Raw genomic sequence first — 24,588 nt, 5'->3', positions numbered from 1 at the left:
CAATTGGTGTTGAAATGATAGAAAACTGTGCAAAATACAAATTTTCTATTTACAAACTGTTTTGTACGTCTCTTAACAACACCTCACCAACTTTTCCTTTTGGATTGTTAGCATCATTCAGTCGCTATCGTGCTTTGCACACATTTCAAACAACTTAACAGAAAAACTGTTAAGATCAGCTTTTCTCATTTCAGCAGAGAAATTTTCACTGTTTTCCCTTTTTTTTGGGGATGAAAGATCTTATGATGCAAAGCTAGGGCACATCATCAGTAATGTATCCTCACTGGGTGTTTTGCATTGTCTCAGATATCAGACACCCTCAGTCACGTGACACTGCCAAGGCATCAGAATGAGCTGTGACAGCACGCCTACTAATCCACTGTCTTTATGCAGAACCACCTAGAGGCTTTCTTTTCCACCTCTGTGCTGTTAGAGATGGCTGTCCTCCTCGTTTCACCTGTACTGCCAAGAGCAGTTTAGTTCCTGGAGAGGGACTGTCCTGCAAAGCCTCCGCACCCTACCTCTCCATTCTGTTTATACCATGAACGATTTGGTGCATATTCTGTATGTGAAATGGAAACAATTCCCCAACACTAAGCTGTTATTTATAACCCTTCAAGCACTCTTTTAAATAAATACTCTTGTTCTTAGCAATGTTTTTATTTAGTAAGATGTACATGCATACCATCTGTAACAACACACCCACTGACCCAAAGTAGCTCTGAATGAACACTATAAACAGTGTGATAGTAGGACATTAATACTACTCTGAAATGTGATTGATGTTTGCATCAACAACCCTGCAGCAACTTTTAATTAAGTCCCAGTTTTTATTTGTGGAAATGTTGCATGCAATATAAAAAGAATAGATGTTAGAAATCTTCGAGTAGCGACCTATCCAGGGTGTACATTTCCTCTTGCCTAGTAGCTGCTGAGGGTTGAATAAGTGGGTTCATAAAATGAATAGATGAATAGAAATACTTGTCAAACCATCTTGTGTGTTTTCATAAATAAACTGACTGATAACCACCAAGGCATTTAAACAGAACATCAAAACAAAGGATGTAAAACACCCTGCAGAATTACATGATACTTTGTACATTTATTAAATATGGCACGTTAAGCGCTTTAGTTTAATATTTTATTTTTTTTTTTTTTTTTTTTTTTTCATCCTGTCCTCCTAGTCTAGATTTAAAACTTTTGAGACAGAGGGTCTTGGCTTCGGCTAAACAAAATTACATTTAAAAACAAGCTATTAAACATAGAGAATTTGCCATGAAAAGAACATGCCGAATAACTTAGGTTCAGTGCTTTGCTGTGGCAAATAAGAAGTCTTTAAATTTCAGAGCTTCCCAGAGTTTGAACTCACCAACAACTCACATTTCAGAACTATTTTACTTGCTGTTTAACAAAATGTCACTGCTGATTTGGATTGAAACATTACAAAAAAGGTTTTTAGTAAGATCCTCTGAAGCCTCTAAGTGAGCTGAATTTCTTTTCTGTACAAGCTACAATAAATCAGTCGACGCTACATGAGGAGTGGAGGAGCTGGGTTCAAGTCCCCAGTCTGACAATAGAGGTGAATCACTCCCCCCTTCCCGATTTCCTACCCAGGTGCGGAAATATAGCAGGACTTCAGCTTGGGTTTCTAGGGTCGCTTTACTTATTTTCGGTGTGGGCTTTATGATTCATTGATAAAATCTATTGTTTTTATATTTTTTTTCATCTCTGGATCATTTTGAATAATTGTCTTTATCATGTCTTGGATTACATTTCATGTCTGTCAACCTACACACAGATTTCACACATTTGATATTGTGTGTTTCTCAGTGCTCCGAGGTGTGTGGTGGGGGTGAGCAGCAGCGAATTGTCACCTGTCCAGAGGACAATCGATGCGACAAGGACCTTCAGCCTAGCAACGTCCAGTCATGTAACAGCCAGCCGTGTGTGCAGTGGCTGACTGGATCTTGGGGACAGGTACTTCATTGTCATCAACCACTTGATTGTATTTCGAGACTGGTTTCATGAAATGTGAAACACTGAGTTAATCCGGAGGTGGTTTTATTTACAGAGTCATAAAGGGGTCTCAGTTACATTTTGATTAACTTTCATACAAATCTATGAATTTATGATGTCATTATAATGGTCTTGCTGATTCATGCAGTGTTTAAAAAGGTGGGATTCATTTTAAAAAAGGTTAATGAGCTTAAACAACAGATATTTTGACATTTTGAAAAAATAAAAACCCATTAAATCCTGTAGAATGCTTTAATACATTGTGGAGATTAGAGATCAATATTATCTTCAGTATTATAACAGATAACTTTCTGTGGATACCCAGACTTTTTAAGCTAGAAGCAAGATTTTTATATCCAGAAGCTCTTTGGTTTCTGTTTTTAATCAGGTGGTTGTGATGGCGCTCCAGGGACTAAAATTTTTAAAACCTACCAAGCCCAAATCTGGACACAGTTATGAGGATGGTAGAAGTCGTGCTGTTAAAAGCAAGTAAACTAGTTCTTAAATTAAGCCAAAGGCAGAGAGAAGAACAGGTTTGTGACAAACTGTCCAGTTTTCATATGTGCAAACTAACAAAATCAAACAAAACAAAACGAAAAAATAGCCCACAAGAAGATGCTTTATTTTTATTACTTCTTAAAATGTATGGATTAGAATAAATATTACATGATAATGAAGTAAACAGACTCTGTAGTCAAGGCTGATCCTTCTTCCAAAAACCAGAGACATCTGGACATTAACTAAGGATGGATGCAGTCCATGTCTTAGCAGGATTTGGCTGCATGTAGAACAACAGTTATTTAGAAATCAAAAGGATTGGTGTCCATTCATATAAATATAATCTTGTAACTATCAGCAGTACGGTTATTCAACAGCAGAAGCTCAGAAACTCTGAAAGTTAACCGGAGAGTTTAAATCAGCAAAAGACAGTTGATCACAACTGAGAAGTTAATTCTACCTGATAATTCGGACGAACTGCTGTGTTATTAATTACTTTGTGCAGTGTTCAGCTTCTTGCGGGGGCGGCGTGCAGCATCGACTCATCAAGTGTGTTAACACCAAGACTGAGACGGGTGAAGAGGTGGATCAAGCTCAGTGTGAACATGAGCCACAGCCTGTAAGCACTCAAAAGTGTCACTTAGAAGAATGCGAGAGCACCCCTCCTGGTGAGTAAATCACAATGTAAACAGCCATCATTCTGCTTTTTTGTTGCATGTTTGCATAGTAATAAAAGAGTTTCTGTGTGATTGCTCACTAATATATTCACAGTATAATTTTTGCAACTGCAGAGAGCATTTAAGGGCTGCATCCTTCTAGCTAAGGTTAAAGTGTTTAAAGTTCAGGTTCAAGAGTTTAAAATCATCAGACTGATGCTCTTCTTCTGATTGCTGAGCTGAGGGAATTTGCATTTTGCTGCTGATGGCATCAGTGGCTGCCCTCACTGAAAACAAATGGTATTAAATTTTTTTGCTTCAAAAACACACTTCCCAGACACTTTATTAGGGTACATCTGGTTCCAAGGTTGGGCCATCCTTTGCCTTCCAAATAGCTTTAATTCTTCATGGCATATATTGAACAAGGTGTTGGAAACACTCCTCAGAGATTTTGGTGCATCACTGCACACAGTTGCTCCAGATTTGTCGACTGTACATTCATGATGAGACTCTCCTGTTCCACCATATCCCAAAGGTGGTGGTGAGATCTGGTGACCGTGGAGGCCATTAGAGTCAGTTAACTTATTGTCATGTTCAAGAAACCAGTTTGAGATGATTTGAGCTTTGTGTCATTGTGCATTGGAAGTAGCCATCAGAAGATGGTACACTGCGGTCAAAAAAGGGTTGGACATGGAAAAAATCTCCTACATCATTATCTCATAATACATAAAATTCTGACCTATTTGAGTTATTGTTCTCTAAATTTTCCACACAGGAACATTAAAGCACATATCTATCTGTCCATCTTTTTTTGTTTAATCCATCTTTCTCTTCTGACACCAGCAATGCATTTTCATAGAAATCTGCCACCTTTCAGACCAGTCTCTCTGTGAAAATCCCAGCAGATCAGTAGTTACCTGTCACCTTCTTGATTAATTTCAAAAGTGAACAGCACAATAGCAGTATTTCCTTTTAAGCAAACACACACAAACAAATATTTTTGCTAGTTTGTTTGAAGACCCCTCTTTCAAATTAAACCCACAGTTTTTATAATAATGACAACCATGTCAGGTTAACATATAATGGCATGCAAAATGTAATGTTATGTAATTTTACTGAAGTAAAGATACAGACCCAGCAAAAACAACTTTAGCTGCCACCAAAGACGGAATAATCTTCACATGGTCAGATGTAAATGGTAAAATGGTAAATGGTCTGTATTTATATAGTGCTTTACTGTACCTGGAATGATACCCAAACATCAGACATCACATTCACCCATTCACACACTGATGGCTGCCATGCAAGGCACTTACCACGACCCATCAAAAGCAGTCTGGGGTTTGGTGTCTTGCTCAGAGACACCTCGACATGAGCTCGACAGGCTGAGGATTTACCCACTGAGCCATGCCGCCCTGTTTCAGGAAATTCTAGTATTTACCTGGTTTCTAAATTAAATAAATATAACCTCCAAGGAGCAACAGTATGACATTTTACAACATGTCATCATTTATTTAAAAGGGCCAAAGCTGAATCGTTTCACCACAAGGTTTGCTGTTATGTGCTGCCTGTAGTGCCATGAGCCACACCTCCCTCTACCTCTTCCTCCCACCCCCAGCTCTCCTCATCTGTGAACAAATGTGAAAAGAGCAATCACACTGAGCAAAACTATATCACCATTTTGTGGAAAAAATAACTTATAACGTTTATGTTGTTATTTACCTGTCCAGGAGAAGAGCTAACTCTGAGTCAAACTGTAGCCTCTTCAGCTCTCGCAGTACTCTCCACTTTGAAAATACATGGCCACTGTTAATCCGGGTTATGTGTCTTTCTTTATCCTGTAACTTCTTTGCCAACAACTGTAGTGTTTTTAGATGTAATGTTGAAACCTGGTCGTCTGCAGGTGAATGTTAAGTTCTGCTTTTGGCCATTCCGCTTTGAAGATTTGAGCTGCCATTGCTCACTTGATGAAGGTATTTATAGGGCCGAGGGCTCCAAGAGGAGAGAGGAAGACTGGCTGGTAAACACGGGGCTGGAGATCAACACATAGAGACGGTTTGTGACTTCATGCTATACTCCAGATGAAATCACACCACTAGTTCTTCACATAGCAATTATTAAATTCATTCAGTCTAAAAATGATTAGTTTCCGCTTTTTGCCACTTTAACAAAAATTAAGCCAAATTACAAAAACTAAGCAGACACATCTTTTGGAACCAGAGCAGCCAGCTGCTGCAGATCAAAAGCATTTCATTAAATTATTTATTAAATTAACAATGAGCTTAAGAAAGTAACTGCTTCCGCCTTTCAACCCAGGAAGGATTATAAGCTCATTTCCAAAACATTTGGTGTCCATCATTTATACAGTAAGAAGATTTTATTAGAGAAATTGCAAAATACCCAAGAGCTACACTTTCTTTTTTATGGAATTATATTTGTCTTCAGACTTGCAGTGCAAGGCCTTTGGTAACAGAAAGAATGGAGCCTAAAAGCTGCAAGTAAGTTATGAAAAGACTAAATTAAAGATAACACAAAAACAAGTTACCATTTTTTGGCAAAAGAGTTTTTATTATTTTTTTTTTTCTCAAAATGAAAAGTTAAGACAACATCCCAGGTATTGCTACTCTTTCATATAATTTCTTAATATCTTGCTCCTTCAGAAGATAAATGGATTAAATGGAGACTGTAGCAACCTTTGAACCTATTTGCCTTCGAAAGGAATCAAACATTGGTAGAAATTTTACATTGAGAAAAAGCAGAAAATCATTTAATGCTGTGGGAAATGTATTCAATGTTAAAGTTTAATGTAGTTCTTATTTATATATATATATGTATATATATATATACATATATATATAAAATTTTCCAATCTTTTAAACCACCTATTATGATGTTTCACTTGATATCTAAAAATCTTTTGGGTAAACCAAAGTCTTCTTAGTATCGCGAGTTACTGCTTTACTTGAATATAAACTTTGCTTCACCTTTAGAGACCTTTGAATAAAAAAAAAAAAAAGTATGTTCAGGGTAGAATTATCAGCTGAAAAGCAGATTATGTTTTTAAAATCTGTGTAAAAAAAGTGGCCCTACAGGTCACTGCTGGATCGCAAAGAACATTTTTATTATATTCACCCGTTACCTTGAGGTAACACAGTGGGTGTAAAAGGCATCTCTATTCTTGTGGCTGATTTCTTTGCCCTCAAGGTTGTAGTGCAGGTTGAAACTTTATTTTATTATTTTATTTTCTATACTTTGCATTGCCAAATAGAGTAGTGACATCCATAAAACCCCAGGACTGGAACAATGTATTCATCACACCATCTTCATTTAGTAAGCAGATTGCTTTAAAGGTTTTAGCAATTTATCTCAGTTAGAAAACATTTCATATAAAATATTTTTTAAGCTCCTTGTTCTAACCTTATGGGATCTGTTCAGCATTCAGTAACCACTTTTACTAGAGGCCTTGGGCTACGTTTGAGGAAGCTAGATGTACCAACATAATAAAATTCCAGTTGCGTCTCTTTGACTCACTGTATTTAAGTTATGCTTGTTTTATTTATGAAGAGATAACATTTCTTGGATCCTATCTGGTTTTAACTAAGCAAATAGGTGATCAAGCAAGTAAAACAACTAAGCACTAAAATTGCAAAATTGAGATTGTGGATATTCTTACCAAATGTAAGCGGTGCATAATCTTGATGAAAAAAAGATGAGAAAATATATTTAAAAAAATTTGAAATTTAAAAGAAAATCTTCAGTAATCATGACAGTATGTCTTGCGCGTACAGGCCTGTGGGGGCTGTTATGATCTAGGACTGTTAGCATCTTGTCCAAAAACATGAAGTCAGCTGACTACTTGAATATATTGAACAACACGATTTTTCATCAATAGGTATCTTTTTTCACATATAAACCTGGTGTATTTCAAGACATGACAATGGTTTCAGACAAGTTGTAAAAAGAGTTGTTTAGAAAGCCTCATGGTTCTTAAAGCTCCTTACCATGCTGTAATCCAAGTTAATTAGGATGTGTGACTTTTTTTATAAACAAAATATGTTGTAAGCACTGTTGCATTGTCATTTTGTTTGATTGCTGAAATGAGTAATGCCAGAAGTATGCTAAATAACTCACAAGAAATACAAAAATTACAATTAAATTTTGCACCACCTAAGCTTTTAAATAAAACACAATCTCTCGAATTTGAGTAGAAGATTTAATTTGATTGTGTTACAGTATGAAAACCAATTATGCATCAAGAGAAAACTGTTTGTAACCAACTGAAAAGCAAAGAAAGTCATTCATACTGGATATGCTCTTTCATATTGGTCATTTTAGAGCCTGTAATGGTTTCAGGTTTAAAATGCTAGGCTACAAATCTTAGGTCAAACAACATTCAATAAAAAGAAACTACATCCTTAAATTTTGTAGATTCAAGTTGCTTTGCTAGAGAACAGAAACTTGGCTGGTACTTCAGTCAAAGGTTATTTTGATGAACATGCTGGGTAGAAGGATGAGAAAAAATGTTGCTGGTGGGAGAAGGTGCCAAGTCAAATCAGCCATGATTGGTCAGAGCCACTGAGGTTTAATTATGATAAATTACAGAGAACAAAATGTTACCAGCTATCAGGTTGATGGAGTGAAGCACATTGTGTGAAGCTTCTGTTTAATATGACTTGTTTGTCATCCAGACAACATCACTATTTGATATGTATTTAATATATGATAGAGTTTGAGGTTTACGTCGCTTACACAACTAGATCTGGAAATGTAGTGTATGCGCTGGCTGATGCTCCTTATAAACAAAAAGGGTTTAACTCTTAACTTTAAGGGACAGATGCTGTTGTTTCTGTATGCTGCCAGTCCCCACTATTCACACTTACATATTATCAGTCAGGAAAATGGGCGTTAGACTTTATGTGATGACCTTTGAACAAAAAGCAGGACCTTTATATCACTGTGATAAACATTTTCCAGATTGTGGGTTTTTTTTTTTTATTTACCTATTTAAGCAGGATCAGGCTCAGCAGCTATGCAGTACATCAGGGGTATTTAATTAACATTTAAGGAGGTCTAGTTAGAGAAAATTCACTGAAGCAAAGGCCCAGAATATCATAATGTCCAACAGTTAGATAATAATGACTTATGGTTAGACTCTATGACGTATGATTTATATTTAAGTAACCTAGTAGTTGTGTCAACATTTGTATGGAATCAATCCTTGACCATAAAATAAAGTGAATTCAGTACTATTATAAACTATTTTGACTACATTTATTTACACTAGTATAAAATTAAACTTACTGACTGATAATAAATGTATTTGCTTGTTTATTAAAAAAAAGCACATTAAAAGATTTAATGCAGATCTTACCCAGAGAAAGCTTTAAATTCCCCTTTTCTGTTTTCACATCTTGACTCAACAATCTCAATTTTACAGTCAAATTTCATTAACTGAACAGTTTGAGACTCACTTTCTTTCACTCATTTATTCAAACACTTTTTTCTGAAGATGATCTGATTGTTTTTTTCTTTTCACATCGCTATCTTTCTTTTTCTGTCATGTCTTACTTAACTCAGGCTGGAATGCACAGATTTGATTGGCTGACTGGTGTCACGTGGGATAACTAATTTTAAGTTTATTTTTAAAAATAATAAAAGAAAACAAAGCTAAAAAGAAAATTGTAGTAAATGAAATAGAAATCCATACTTACTAACAAAGAAAAAAGTCCAAAAAACAGAAGTAGGGAGAAGTTAAAGATGCATTACAGAACTTTAGCTGATTTTCTCAGTGATGCACCACCTATCGTCGGCTAACTCAGCTTCCATTTTGCATCCTACCTGTTTTGTGAACCCTAGCCTGTAAAAGACCGTCTATATTCTTTGTTGAATCTGCCACGGTGCATGTTCAAAGCTGCCGGTGTGTTTATATCTGCTTACTAGCGCATGACATGGTGTGTAAAGCGAAAGTCTGCCGCACCCACACACACAGTGTCCCAGAAGAAAAATTTCTATAGTGCAATTTCCCAGGCTCAGGATGCTGCTGGGAAGGGACGGCTCCAGAGATCCACATAATAGATGTCACAGTGCCATCAAACGAGTAACGACTAGTGGCCTCTGCACTACACAGTGTGTGTATAGAACATCACAGACTACATAAGATGTGGAGGCTTTATTAAAATATTGCTGTCTAAATGTTGGCTCTTCAGATTTAATTAAACTTTATTAACTTGGTTCTATTTTTAATTGCTATATTTATTATAACCAAACCCACAGGTATGAGTTTCTAACTCCCTTCAGTCAGATCCTTCTGGCTGTGATATCAGAAATGACCCATGTCGTTGTAGCAGGACTTTGATTCTGGGTCATCTGAAAATCCCATTTTCTCTGGAGAGGAGATGTAACCTCAAAGCACTAAGCTGAAAGCAAAATTTCTATGTCTGTCAGAGATGTTCACGTATTTCTTTACTGGACAGCAACTGTTTGTGCACATCAGAGGAATATTGGAAATGTCAATCAGTAGCAAAAAACTATTTCCAAAAAAAAGTTGTGACGGGTAATTTAGAGCTACTAATAAACAGTGTTGCATAAACAAAGATTAAAAGGTGTTTGCATATTTTCTCCCTCTGCAGTAAAGAATAGTATTAATCCATCCATTGATCTGGAGGAATTTCTGACACGGCCTGTGGCCGTGGTACAAGGAAGCAGACCCAAAAGCAGATCACTCAGAGAGGCAAGGAGGAAGGTGCAAACAAAGTTTATTGATAAGAAGTGCTTGTGGCTTGTTCTGGGTCCGGGTAGCTCTTCCTAAGAAAGGACAGAGGGTTAATGTGCTTCAGAGATGAGGCCGGGTTGTGTTACCTAGGCAGCGGCTTACTGTGTTCCGGAGTGAGACTGATGGTGGAGGAGTGAACCAGGAAATGCTTTCTGTGGATGGTGATGCGAGCTTGGTTGCAGGCAGGGCGAGCAGGCAGGCAGGTGGCTTGGTATGAAGTGTAGTCCAAATCCTGGGTGCAAGACAGATCGTAGGAAGAGGCCTGATTACCACGTTGCATAGAATGACAATCTGGCGAAGACTGGAGCTCCTGCATGAAACTAAATAGCCGGGAGTAGAGCCGGCTAACGAGCATGCTGATGATCTGCAGGTGGTGTCAACTGAGGCTCCAGCCTCCGCCCTCCGTCCCCATGGCAACCTGCTCGGCCCTACCTGCAAAACACACATACACACAGAAACATGACAATTTCACTGTAAAGGACTGACACAATAAAGGCTTAAAGTCACTTATGTTACTGTGTAAGAAAGAAGTCTTATGTTAAAATTACTCAGAAACGCTCTGAGATTTTAGAACAAAACAGTGATGCTTTCAAGATGACTTCTTCCAGGAACACTTAAACATTTTTCAACAAGACAATGCAAAACTACACTCTGCACACATTACAAACATTAGATTAGATAAGATAAAAAATTTATTGATCCACTTGAATTGAAAATTAGGAGTTCAAGCAACACTACAGCATCTTAAATAAATATAAAAAATAAAGTTAAAAGAAAACAATATACCAAAAGGAAAAATAGAAAAAGAGGGGAGAGGTACTGAACTGACTTTCCAGCCATCCTGCGCTGCCTCCAAGAGCTGCACACCTTAGCATGTGTTTGGAGGAGGAATGGCATAAGATAACTCATGAATAACGACATGCTTAGTGTCCCCAAAGCCAGAATGCCTTTTCCGCAGCATCGTTGCTAGACATAGGGCTCTCCTGAGGAACAGGCCTCCCAATTCTCGGATCACATTGTTTTAATTAAAAAGACACGCTGTGTTTATAAAATGTGCACCTTCCAGCCAATCAGAATCGAGTATTCACCCAGACCATGGTATAAGTGTGTATGTATAGGTGTATGTACTGTATGTTTGTGTGTGTGTGTGTGTATAAATGTACATATATCTGTTTATTTGTCTGTAGCAGCAAGTCCTAATTACTTTGTATCTGTTACCGCTTGCCAGCGTAGAGAGAGTGTCATGTAATGCTGGACTGACAACATTAGACAGTGGTCTACAGTTACCAATAAGGGTATCGTATCTAGCCATTTCAAAGTTATTCTGTTTTTCATATTGGTTAGGTATAAATTAATGTAAACCATGCTTCATCTCACACATTGGTTTTAATAACTGACAGTCCACACTTGAATATAAAACACAAATCTTGCCTTTGTTTTTTAGTCCTTTAACATTAAATAACGTAACAAATAATACCTGTCACGCCACGTTAAGCTTGACAGCAACATGGATACATAAAATTTAGTGCTTGATTCACAACTGTTCACCAAAAATTTACTGTGCCATTGTTATTGACAATAAAATCCAGTGTTTCCCCTACTACAACATTCACATTCACCTTCTCTACACTTTAAGTTTTCGGCCACTGATTAAATGCCCAAAACCTGTGCAAGTTCTTCCAGATTTCAATGACATTGTTAAGAAAATAGTACAGTTCTCTTCTCTTCTGATCTAACATGCACAGAAATGCCACCGCAGCAATGGCAGAGGGTCTAATTCCGGTTTTTGCCTGGATTCGTCCATATGTAGCTCAGTTGAATTGACCAGTGCAGTTGTGTGATTTTGAAGATGGAAAATTCAGAGCGAACTTGAGCTCATTGGAGCTTGTATTTACTCTAAGATAACTTTTTTCTGTCCCATTTACTGTTATATTATCTTTACTGTGTTCTAATTCTACAAAAGAGTAAACTAGAAAATCATTGCAACTTAGTTGGTGGAGGGGGGTTATCGGTATTCGTATCATTTTATGGCATATATCGGCCAAAAATCTAATATCATGCATCCCTACATATGGATTTACTATAAAAAAAAAAATCAATTAACAGTTAAATGCAATAGTATTTCATGGAAATATGTCTTTAAAAGAGCAGAGAACAGATATTGGTAGCTACATTATGGAACATACTGCTGCACTTGGTCCTCCGCAACAGTATTGATATAACTTAAAATTCACCAGCCTGTTTCTTAAAGATGACACAATACAAATGGAAAAACTGACTACAGCAGCCTGAAAAGCCTTCTTTGTTAACAAGGCATGCGGAGAATGTGAACTTTTTATAGAGACTAGAGGAAGACAGTTGCAATCAAAGCAACTATTCAGGGCAGGAAAATTACAGGCTGTATGTCCTTTGCTCAAAACAGATCCATAGATTCTTGGTCTTCTGATTTAAGCTGAGTCAGGCTGTTATACTTCATCCCTAACTTTTTACTTAAGATAAATTGAACTACATCTCTGGCTTTGATGTGCATCCCTCTTTGAAGATGATCATTTGTAAGGGCTTCAATTTGGGCTCTGCATTTGATGTGTACTCTTGTAGATGTTTGAAGGTTCAGATTATTTTCAGTGAGCAAGTGATGGTAGTTTTTTTTATAGATTAAATGTTCCTCACAGCTATTATTCAGTGAGTACCAATAAGTCAAAACATTATGACCACCCAAAGGTGAGACAAATAAGATATATTACACCAAGAAAGAAAATGGATCTTTCTTTTTTTATTTTAGCATCTTTAGAAAAAGAAAAAAAAGTTTTGTTGATTTTTGTTCATTTTCTGTAACAAGAGTTCTGATTTATTTGTTTTTACTATTTCTGACCACTTAAAGCTATAATAAAGCGGTTTTGACGAGGAAGGGTGTAGCAGGAAAAAAAGTCTAATATAGTCCTAAAAATCATATTATGTTTATCATGTCACAAAAAGAGGTAAAGGCAACCTCAACAGCACAAGTCATGATACACTTTAAGTACTTTTAACCCAATAGAGCCCAAAGTGACATATTGCATACAGTTTCTGAGACATTTTGCATCACTTTATGGTAAAAACTTTGCTCAAAATCCTGTTGAAAACAGTATGATATTTCTGTTCTGCCCCCTGGATACCAGGAAGCAGAAAACATACTTTAATCATTTTGAGATATCACATGGCAATAAATGGAAAACATCCCCCCAAAAAGATGTTCATATTTTTTGTCACATTTTGTCAAAGGACCAAATAAACTACTGGATAAAATACTGGACTTTTTCTTATCATTTTTTCATGGGTTGGGCCGTAAATGGCTAAGTACAGACTTTTTGCCTCCATAGGGAAAACGAGGGCAAGTAGATGCCAGGTGCTGCTGATCACATACACTTGATTAAATGATGTAGTTGGCAATATATTTCATCAGCATACTCTGGCTGTACGTCTCTATATGAATATATGCTTTGGCAGTTTGCTGCTGCAGGGCATTCAGAAAATACATTAGCACAGGTTTTAGAAGCAGGTTTGTTGATGCCCATTAATCCAGGAAAGGTTAAAAGGTTATTTCTAAACAACGCAGAGTCCTTCACTCTACAATGACATTTTTCATAAATGAAAACATTTAAGCCATTTCCAATCTTCGCAGGAGTGAACATCCCAGCAAGTTCACTTCAAGGTCAGACTGTACAGAGCTCAGAGGAGATCAAGTGTGGCTTGTTTGGAAGAAAAAATCTCTTCTCAGCACAGTTTATGTTTGCAAAGTTGTACCTGAGTACCACAAGACTTTTGGAGCAAGGTCCTTTGAACAGATGACACCAAAGTGGTGTCACATCATATTTGGTTGAAAGCCAAACACATCAGCACAGACACCTCAAACTGACAGGGAAAATAATAAATGATTTGGGCTTGTTTTTTAAATGTTGTTTTTGAGACCTAAATAGATCTGTGTGGAAACAAATTCTCACAAATCTCAGTTAATTTATGAAATATTGTAAAGAAGAGTGGGCCAAAATTCCTCCACGATGGTGTGAAAGACTATAAAATCATAATGATAAATATAATAATACAGATAACAATTACTGCTTCTGCTTTCTATTGAATTGAGGTGTGTACTTACAGTGCTTTACCCACATACTGCTGTATTTCACACATTAATAAGTAGAACGTAAAAGAGTATGTATTTTCTTTTTCTTATCACTATAAATGTAATTCCTCTGTTTTTACCTGCTCCTTTTATGTACATGGCTTTTATAACTGAACAAATACTGCATTTGCACTTTTTTTTCCTGAAATTTCCTGACGCCACTTCAGTGGCATTTCTGTTTTATAGATCAGATATGAAATTAGTCTTTCTCAGAGAGTTGTCTCCTGGAAACTGAATGCCAGCTTTGCTGACATTTTGAAGGCATAAAGGTACAAAAGTGTTATCATAAGTATTTGAGGCATATGATAATGCTGCACCAAACAATTGCTTATGTTAGGTCTGTGTGTGACCCTCCATTACTGTTAAGAATTTATCTTTTTTTCAATAAGGCACATTTTCCTACTTGTAGATGAGAGAACTCTTACATTTTTTGTAACACCATAGACATCATAATGTGTCAACAATTTTTCCAAGCAGAAATGTATTATGTGTTACATTCTCATATTTGACCTCCATACATTTTTATGACTTTGGTGTACATCTGATGGATGCTCATGTTTTTAGTAAGAGTTTTTCATTAATTGAAGGTCGCAGGATGTCTAAAACCTTAAGCTTTTCTACTCCAGAATGAATCTCCTCCTTTATGGAGGTAATGTATGTCCCAGCATGAGAGATATTTGTATGACATGTTTGGTAAAAGGCCAGTGACACATAAAAATGCTGAGTTCGGATGTCTATTTCTGGAAGATTCGCACGTGGAACTAATATTTTATCAATATGCTTTTTAAAGCATGACTGTCATGCAAGATGGATTTATCCTTTCATGTATTAGTAAGTCTCAATATTTGAATTTCCTTCTGATCCCTTTTAATGAACCCATATGGTGTTTTTATATGCTAGAAGAAATACGATTGCAGTGAGCAGTCAACACTACTGAGCATTTCTGCTTTTGATCTGCAGAACACTAACCAGATGCACCAGATGGTTTTCCACATTAAACCATTTGGAAAGTCTTCTGTGGAAACAAGTTATAAAAAGGCAGGTATTTAACAAAAAAAAAAAAAGTTTTTTAAAAGAAAAAAGACAAACAAAAAATCACTTAGTAGGAGATTTGAATGAACTTCACCCATCAAATAGTTGATAATAGTTATTATTATAGTAATAGCTGAGTTCATTCTTGGACCAGTTGATTTACCCTGTCTGTCCAGGGAAATTGTATTATTGTTGTTACATATCACTGAAGAGAAAATGTATTAATTTATCAATAAATGTTTTGTTTTTTTGTTTTTTTTTTGACGAATGAAAGCTGACGAATGGATCCCTCCATAGATCGCCAAGACTGTGCTGAGTTGTTGTGTTTACATCTAGGCAAAAACAATGCTGATGACACTGAATAGATAACACAAGTGAATTCTCTCAGGGGACAGCATGGACAAAAACTTGTGCAGAGATGCTTCTCTGTAATGTATTCATGATTACACCATCTGTTGCTAACAAGCACTGCCAACACTGTGACCAGGCTGTGAAGTGTGTGTCCGTCAAGTAGTCACATGGCCCTGTTTCTTCAGCTGGGCTAAAATAGTCTCCCTTTAATCACTTCTACCTTTACTTTTCATTATGGTTAGATGTTACTGCAGGTCCACTGCTCCTCATCAAGACATTTCCAACTGTAACTGGTACCAGACCAGAAACTTTCCTTACAGCCCATTATGTCTGATGAAAATTTAAGTTAACCCCTTATCAAGCAGGGTCATTTTGGCAAAAACGCCAGTAATATGACCTCTCCAAATTAGAATTACTGCTGTTATTGACCCTCTGGATTGTACAGTAAGTACAGGCTTGGGCTCTTTGTAAAGGTAACACTCTCTAGTTTCACCCACAGAAATCAGAATCACTGTAAGTATTACTGATAAAAAGTTACACACTTTAGAACACACTGATTTTTTTTTTATCCTCACCTAACCTGTATGGACAGAATGAGACCAATCTTGATGGGAAATATTGATGTTTGACCTAGAGAGAGCACTCAAAGGTAAGGAAAGTCAACATTTAAACTTTCTGTTTTTCTGTAAAAAAGGCTGTAGTGTTAGCGCTGTGGTTGTTTCATGTCAAAATGGTTTATATCATTGGAAAGATGAGACTTTGAACATTTTGTGTATCAGTAAACCCCAATGTAACTGACCCAGCTCATTAGTCTTATTAATGGCCAAGGCACTGCTCTGTGCTTTACGTTTTTAAGCAACATGAAAGTTGCTTTGGTTAAAGCATCATAAATTGTGTATATTTGCTGCAGAAGCAAAAACTGTGACCTTAATTCATTGTGAACCACATTCAAAACGTGTTTGACCACACAAGCAGCTGTGTGATGCCATAACTCATTTCCACTACTGTATGTCAGACAATAGACTAAGCTACAGGTTATTCATATCCCACTATGAGGCCAGGTTTGGTTAGTTTTCTTTTTGTGGAGGCAAGATGAAGGTGATAGTAATACATCACATGGACTATACGCCTGCTTTCAAAGCTGGACCACATCCATTGTCAGCCATTCAGGTTTGGTAATGAAGCTTTTTCAATGGGTTATTCAGCTATGCGTCTCCCTGTGTTAGCTGCTTCACTGAAGTCCTGATTGGAGGCTCTGACCCCACCAGAAAAGTACAATGTTTCGGTGATGTCAGGGCATGTGAATCTTTTCATAAGTTTCTATCACTGTCTTATTGGCTTATTATAGTGATAAGGCGACAAACTTGTTAAAGCAGTACTTCACAGAAAGTCCGTAACACTGATCTTGTGGATTTTTTTTATTATTAATCTGTGAGATCAAGTTCTGGCAGGGGCACAAGACATATACTGGTAATTAAAATGTCTATTTTGATTTTAGGCATTTTATTGTATGTAGTTGCTTAATGTTGGTCAACAAAGTGTCAATAAATACTAATAAGTCATAACATGAATCACTATAACATATCATATACTGAAGCCAGTTAGCAGCAAAGCTTGTTTTTCAGTCCTCACTTTGATCATCTTCAGCTGTGTGGATAGTTTGACTCCATTTAGCTTCTGAGTTGATCAGGTCAGGACCAGACCATACTCTATGCTTTTCTTTGGCTCCTTTGCTGTATGTAGACAGGTGGAAACTGCTTTCATGTTGACGCAAGTCTCAACACGTTGACCTGAAGCTTTGTTCTGCATTCATACAACTCAAATATTTGCAGATGTGACTGTATCAAGGGATTTCCCTCTTTACAATTAGAGGCTAAGTACTTTTTATGTCATTAAGGGATACACTTCCTGAACAGTGAACTCTCATTTGGTCATTTGGTTGCTTTAATAGAATCCTGTGTTGTGCTCGAAACTTTGTTTGTTTTTTCTCTGTAAGAGCCAACTGAACTCAGATTACTGTGGTTTTCTGATGACAAAAGAATTGATTTGAACTAGTACTGAATGGCTCTGGGCCAAAATAAAGTGTCTGATCTGCTGAGTTAAAGAGATTTCAAGGATCATCTGGGTATGCTTTCCACCTGGGGAGTTAAAACAAAACAAGGAGGATATTAGATGATTTTGTTGATGGTGGTGGTGATGATGACAGCGATGTTGATGATAGTGGCAATGATGATGCTGATTATGTTTTTCCTGTTGATGTCTGTTTGTATTATCTTGTCTGTTTTGATCATTTACAGCCCACTGGGTTACCATGTTTAGGAAATGTGCTTTATAAATAAATTAGCCTTGCCGTCTTATAGCATCTGCAAAGTAGGTTGTTGAGTTCCATACTTATGTTCATGATAGAATTCCCCATCTCTGGGATTTATGTGGCCAAACTCCTCATCTCTTCTGACACGGTTGTAAGTCTGGGTTTATAGAATTGTGTCCTAGCAGCAGTCTGCTTTCTTCTACACTCCATGAATGTGTCTGTTTGGTGTAGTAAGTCTAAAAAGAGACCCTAAAACTGTCAACTTCTACTACTACCAGTTTACTAACTGGAATAATGTAGCCTCAGTTGTAACTCTCATTTTGTTGTAGTTGTAAAAAGCCTGTTTGCTGATTATAATACATTAGACAGACATTTTGTCAACAATTTTAATTAGTATATTTGAATAACTTAAATAAATTAGAAATGTAGTAAAATTGCATTACATTTTACTGCTTTCAAGCAGTGTTAAATATCAATAGATTTGTGAAGAGAATCCATAGATGACATAAACAATGGACACGGTCACCATAACGTAACTCATCAGTCTGGGAGTTATTAATTTGTCTCTCACAAATTATCTTAACAGTTCCACAAAGTTATCTCACAAATAATGAGACTTTGTTGACAGCTTTTTTCTGCTGATTAAACTTGATATATGAGAATTGGTTTTATCAGAAAGAAGGTTTAATCTAATTGATTCAGTGTAGCAAATTAGAGCTCAAGAAGATAGGTTGCAGTCATAAAAGAAAGGAAATGGCTCACTTAATATGTCATATACATTGGTAACCACTCTTGAAGACTAATTTGGTATCCATTTTGTATCCTGTCTCTTCTCTGAGCTCTGTCCAGCCAATAAGTCAGGCCAATGTTAACTCTTGTTTTATCTTTTGTTCTGTTATTTTCTCTCTTTCTTTTTCACTTCCTCCAGTAAATTCCTCTTGAGTTTCTTTGTGGAATCAGCCATGGTGCACGTCCAAAATGGCCAATGTGTTATATACAGTTGCTGGCATGTTACGCCATGCTGAAAAGCAAAGGGCAGCTGTCACATGATGCCCTGGGCTGGAACGCAAAGCTGTGAAGTGTGATTTCTCAGCCTCAGGACACAGCAGGGCGATGATGGCCCCATGATTGTGCATGAGGAATGTCAGTGTGCAATCAAAACAAGTCAGAAGCACATACTTTTAAGGTCCTAAAATGTTATAGTCTTGTTTTAATTTAAGATTACTGTATAGGAGCACTAAAGTTTATTAAAATGACTCATGAGTTAACAAGTTAACTCAAGAGTAAATCCTAATTGCAACTTTATTGCAGCCTTGTACTAATGACTGCTGTGGTCGTGTGGTTTGTAGGGATGAATTTATTGATAGAACATCTCAGTACTTGTGAAATTACTCTGACGTATATTTAAATACAGTGGTCCTTCACTATAACACGGTTCACCTTTCGTGGTTCGCAGTTTCGAGGATTTTTTTAGTGCAATTCTGCATGCCTTTTTTACAGCGCATTATGTTCTGCGTCCTGCGGTTTTATTCTATAATACTGGACTTAATTTTCTACAAAGGTTTGAACTTTAAAGGTGTTTAAACAAGAGAGAAAAGTGTCTAAATGTTAATGCCTGTCTGAGAAAAGTGTATAAAGTGTGTAGTGAGGGGTTTTACAGCCTTAAAACATCTATAACTGTAAAAAAATAAAGCTGACTACTTTGTGGAATTTTGCCAATTGCGGGTTGTTTTTAGAACGTAACTCCCATGATTAAAAAGGGACCACTGTATTTCATAGACCAACGGGCAGACAGTCCTGATACTGAAAGATCCCCAGAAGGGAACGGTCCCGTTGTGGAAGCTCCTGTCATAGTGGCCAAGATAAGTGGGCACATAGATCAATACATGACAAAGACACAGAAAAGCATTGGTAAAGGTACCAGAGGAGCCAAACACCTGCTGCTGGTTGATAGAACTGTCACCTGAGACTGCAAAACTAGACAGACAAACCTGTGCATTGCCTGGATTGATTACCTGAAAGCCTATGGCTTAATGCCACAAACATGGATCCTGGAATCCCTGAAGTTGTACAAGATCAACATCACTCTAAGAGCCTTTACTGCCAACTCAATGAGGCTGTGGTAGACCCCCTGGAGGCCAGCTTCAAGCCAACTGCACAAGTCTCCATCAAATGTGGTGTATACCAAAGAGATGTACTGTCCCTGCTGCTGTTTTGCTTGGGCCTGAACCCCACAGCCAATTCATCAACAACTAGCTGTGGCTACCGACACAGGAATGGAGCCCCAATCAGTCACCTCCTCTACATCTTAGAGTTGCCCTTTATTACAGCTATCTTCTTGCTGAATGTTATGAGTGCCACTCATTGCGGACAGCTGGGGCTTGTTCAACATGCAAATCCCTGGCCATGACATCCATTCGGAGTGGCTGGAGCAAATGCACCCCGGTCTCCTCCCCGTTGATTGGCTCCACGCTCGGCCAATCATACTGCAACTTGGTGGAAACCAGGAAATAAAGGGCTGCTGCAGTGTTCAGTCTAGAGGGAGAAGCGGACAGCACAGGCTGCTTCCCCTCACCTTAGATGAGAGAGGCTGATTAGCACAGGTGGCCTCTTCTCTTGGTTTGGCAGAAGTAAAGTGGCATGGCTTTTCTGGGTGTTCGTTTGCTGTGCTATATGGTGGTCCTTTTGGTGGAAGGCTATTTTGTATTTACAGTGGGGCTGCACCTGGCTGTTCATGTCCCTTCAGGGAACTTAGTTATAGTCTTGTTTAGTTTGGACTCACCTTCGTAATCCACCCAGTTTTGGTTCTAGCTTTGCTGCACCTTTAGTTTGTGTTCTTCCATTTTATTATTCTTTGTATTATACATTTTGTTGTGTTGGGCTAGGTTAGGCTTTTGTTTGTGACAGACGTCAATTAGTTTATTGGAACTGCTGTTCTTTTTGTCTGTTTAGTTTTCACCCCGAGTTATGGACACTCCTTTGTTTTACTCGGTGGTTTTTGTATATGGTTTTGAGTTAAACCTTTTAGTATTTATTTTCAGCAGTTTCACTAACCACAACACTTGTTTACCTTTTGTTCCAGGTTTTATTCTGTGGTTCATGTTTATGTCAATAAAATGTGTTGTGTTTAACTTTTACATCTGTCCCGACGTCCTTTTGTGTTGCGTCCAGTCATGCCCCTGATGTGGGTCATAACACTGAAGTTGTACAATAAGACATTGACTCACTGATCCACACCACCAGAATCTACAGTTAGGACATTGGAATGTCATTCGGACTGGAGAACTGTGGCCAAATTATAACAAAGAGAGGGAAGGTAGGGCACAGGGCATTGCACTCCCAGAGGACAGAATAGCAGATGTTGAGAGAACTACAGTACTTTGGTATGCCACAAGCAAATGGAAACCACGAAGAAGCAACAAGGAAAGCTGCCACAGCCAAATATCTGCAACGAGTAAGAGTCCTGAGAAGTCAGCTCAATGGCAAGAACAAAATCCAGGTAATTAACAGCTATGCCCTGCCAGTGATCAGATACCCTGCTGGGATAATAAGCTGGCCAAAGGAGGACATTCAAACCACAGATGCTGTTCATGGAGGGTTCCACCCCAAATCCAGCGGTCAGAGGCTATACACTAAGCGCAAAGAGAGAGGCTGAGGACTAGTGAGCATCCATGAATTCATCAGGAAAATGGTCCCAAGGGATGAAGCAATGAGTCAATGCCTCAGGCAATGGAACCTGGAGGAGAATGAAATAGAGGAACCATCATGGGAGGACAAGCCCCTGCATGGGATGTACCACCAAAAGATAGCTGAAGTGGTGAATATGAAGTGGTGAATATGAACAAGTCCTACCAAGGGAAAAAGGAACATGAGAAACTGGAAAATACGGAGGACTGAGGGAAGATCTGGAGAAAACCTGGAGGGTGAAGGCAACAGTAGTACCAGTGGTCATCAGAGCACTGGGGACCATGTCCCCCACACTGGAGAAATGGGCAATGATGTGTGGGTATGATAGGATGTTTTGATATTGCATCTTCAGGTTTCCTCAGTAGGATTGCATCTGAATAAAATTCAGAGTTTATTTTATCTACCAATGTTTTAATTCCCATGTTAATTTTGATATTAATGTTGCCCTGGTAAATCCAGGTATTGAAGCTCCGTTGATTATGTTTTTTTATTGTGGTTTGTGCACGTGTCTAAACTCTAGCAGCTGTTCTGGAACTGGAAACTCAGAGTCAGTCAAGTTTCTGATTAGACTCAGAGTTTGTTGAACCTGCTTTGTGGAAGAGGGCCTGGGTCTTCTGATACCACAGCTGGGCCTCGTTTGTCATGAATTCCTCAGTATATTATCTGGACTTATTCTTTTGTTCATTAGCAGTTTGTTGTTTGTTGCAACTGTCCTGTCTCAGTCAGAGAGCTTTTTCACTGTCAGTTTGTCCTGAGTTCTTAGCTGAGTTTTGTTTTTCTTGGTTCCAAGTTTATTTCTTGTGCACCCTGTCTTGGTAAAGCTTTCTGTTTGTCTGTTTGTTTGTTTTTTAAGACCCAGTTAACTTCTCCTGACTGTCCCCCACCTTGGTCCTACTCCTCGTAACTATATATTGTAGTCGGCATAGTGTACAGAAACATTTGTGGAGAATATGGACTGAAGTGATGGACTGATAATGATGAATGTGACATGAAGTCAGGAAAGTGGGGGTTCATTTGAGCTCATCCTGCTCTTCAGATTAAGATAATCAGCCCATATAACCCTCAGAGGGGCTTCATATTTTACTGTAATGACACATCATTTACCATTGGAGACTCAGAACACTGAGCTGTGCTACAGCAGCTGTCTAGAAATGAAAACTGGTCATTGACAGTACCATTCATTCTATGTTAAGATTTATGTCCCACATCTAAAAAACACCATAGTCAGTACTGATTCAATAATCTAACAAAGTATATTATGTTATTTTTGGTTAACTGCAGTTTAAAGACACTTTTAGCCACAGTAAGAAACTCTGCATTTCAGTTCTTGCACATACACTCCTCAGGTTTGAGGCTGTGAGATTGTTGTGTGACATCTCTGCCTGGTAACTGTTTCTTGCTATTAACCTGAGCCCTGAAACCCTCGCTATGTTTCTTAGGGGGCATGTTGGACATTTGGGATTCTGTTGTGTTTTTTTTTTTTTACATGGGGGGGTTGCCTGGCCCTTCCCCCACTATGCTTGCCTTGCCAACCCGTGTCTTTTTAAATAAATCCTGGAGTTAGAACTTATAAATTGAATCTGTGCTGATAATGTATATCAACCTATTGCTGGTCCCAGGCCATCACACTCTGTAACTGAAGTAAAGTAAGCAACTGTTTACCAACAACTTCACCATCAGCCTAGAGTCATACGTGGCTTTCACCACTTGATACTGCTGCACCCAGGTGACCCCAAAAAGATATTTATTGCAAGTTAAGTGGTTTAACACACAGGCTCAGATTCCCAGACATGGATTAAGCCAACTGCTCAAAGGCTAAAATCTTTTTTAGTGGAGAACTTTTTATTTATTTATTTATTTATTTATTTATTTAATTAATTAATTAATTAATTAATTTCTGCTCTAGTGCCTGAGACTCCAAACCACCAGTTTAAGATACATTTTTCATTTTGAATTCATTTCATGCTTTTTCTTTTCCCTGTTTTTTATGTTTAGTGCAGTAATAAACCACCTCACTCTTCCATAACTGAACATTAGAGATGTTACAAAACTCCCTAATTCTGCCATTCGCACATTACAAAAATGCAAAGAATGGTTAGGTTAGTGCTGCCCATGTCATTTAACTCAAGGTTGCATTCTCAGATTGTAAATAAAAGGCTTGTTCCTGCAGAATCCCCTGGTCCCAATGCCTCCTTTGGTTTACTGTTACAAACACAGCAGCTATACATGATGAGTTGCAGACAGAGGATTCTGTGTATCCTGTTCCAGCTGTGAGTTTTCCATGCTGTATAACGTAATGGAGCATCAATATTCAGAGTACACTGGAAATTCTGCACACTGTATTATGAATAAGAACTGCACACATGAAGTATATGCACATCTATACAAACTAGTGGATACTGCCAGAACCCTCAGGTCATCTGGTTCCAGTTTCTTATCAGTTCCCAGAGTCAGAACCAGACATGGAGAAGCTGCATTCAGCTTCTATGCTCCACATGTCTGGAACAAACTCCCAGAAAGTCTCAGATCAGCTGAAACCCTCTGTTTATTTAAATCCAGGTTAAAAACCCACCTGTTCTCTGCTGCATTTCAGTAGTTTTTATATCGAAGTCAAAATCTACATCTGGTTCATTTAAGCTGGAATCATGTTTTAATATTGTCCTTCCCCACAGTGGAATTTTATTTCTTGCATTTTATCTATTTTATTTTAGCATCTTTGTTCTGTTTTTAATGTTTCATTAATTGCATTTCTTTTAATCTTTGTTTTTTAATGCACTCGTATTGCTTTCTGCACCCTGCTGAAATGTTTTATGTAAAGAACTTTGAATTGTCTTGTACATGTACAAGATTAAACTTACTGAAATGACAAATTATTTCAAGGATGCCCTTGCATCTTATCTAATGTCTCTACAAGAATGTACATTTTTAGTACCCTTTCTACAGGTTTTCATTAAATGATTTGTGAAAAATGATGGTCCTCAGAGAATGCACCGATAATATTTACATAATACCTTTTTGTACAATTCCTTCCTTTTGAAACAAATGCCTTCAACATCAGCAATCTGCTATGAGAACCACCCACTCTGAGAGAATTTCTCGATTTGCA

The 24,588-nt window shown here is 37.7% G+C and overlaps 1 protein-coding gene across 2 annotated transcripts in view; it reads left to right on the top strand.

The window, feature by feature from the left end:
- Positions 1-24,588, top strand: part of LOC121643919 (A disintegrin and metalloproteinase with thrombospondin motifs 7) — a 124,266-nt gene that overhangs the window by 92,572 nt on the left and 7,106 nt on the right. For both annotated transcript variants that reach the window (XM_041991545.1, XM_041991535.1), the window contains exons 22-23: positions 1,831-1,977; positions 3,020-3,182. In XM_041991545.1, the coding sequence (XP_041847479.1) occupies positions 1,831-1,977; positions 3,020-3,182 (310 nt within the window). The remainder of the gene's footprint in view (positions 1-1,830; positions 1,978-3,019; positions 3,183-24,588) is intronic.

The sequence above is a fragment of the Melanotaenia boesemani genome, chromosome 1 (genome assembly GCF_017639745.1).
Source record: "Melanotaenia boesemani isolate fMelBoe1 chromosome 1, fMelBoe1.pri, whole genome shotgun sequence".
Classification (NCBI taxonomy): domain Eukaryota; kingdom Metazoa; phylum Chordata; class Actinopteri; order Atheriniformes; family Melanotaeniidae; genus Melanotaenia; species Melanotaenia boesemani.
The sequence above is the reverse complement of the archived record's forward strand: the minus strand, read 5'-3'. Positions and strand labels throughout refer to the sequence as shown.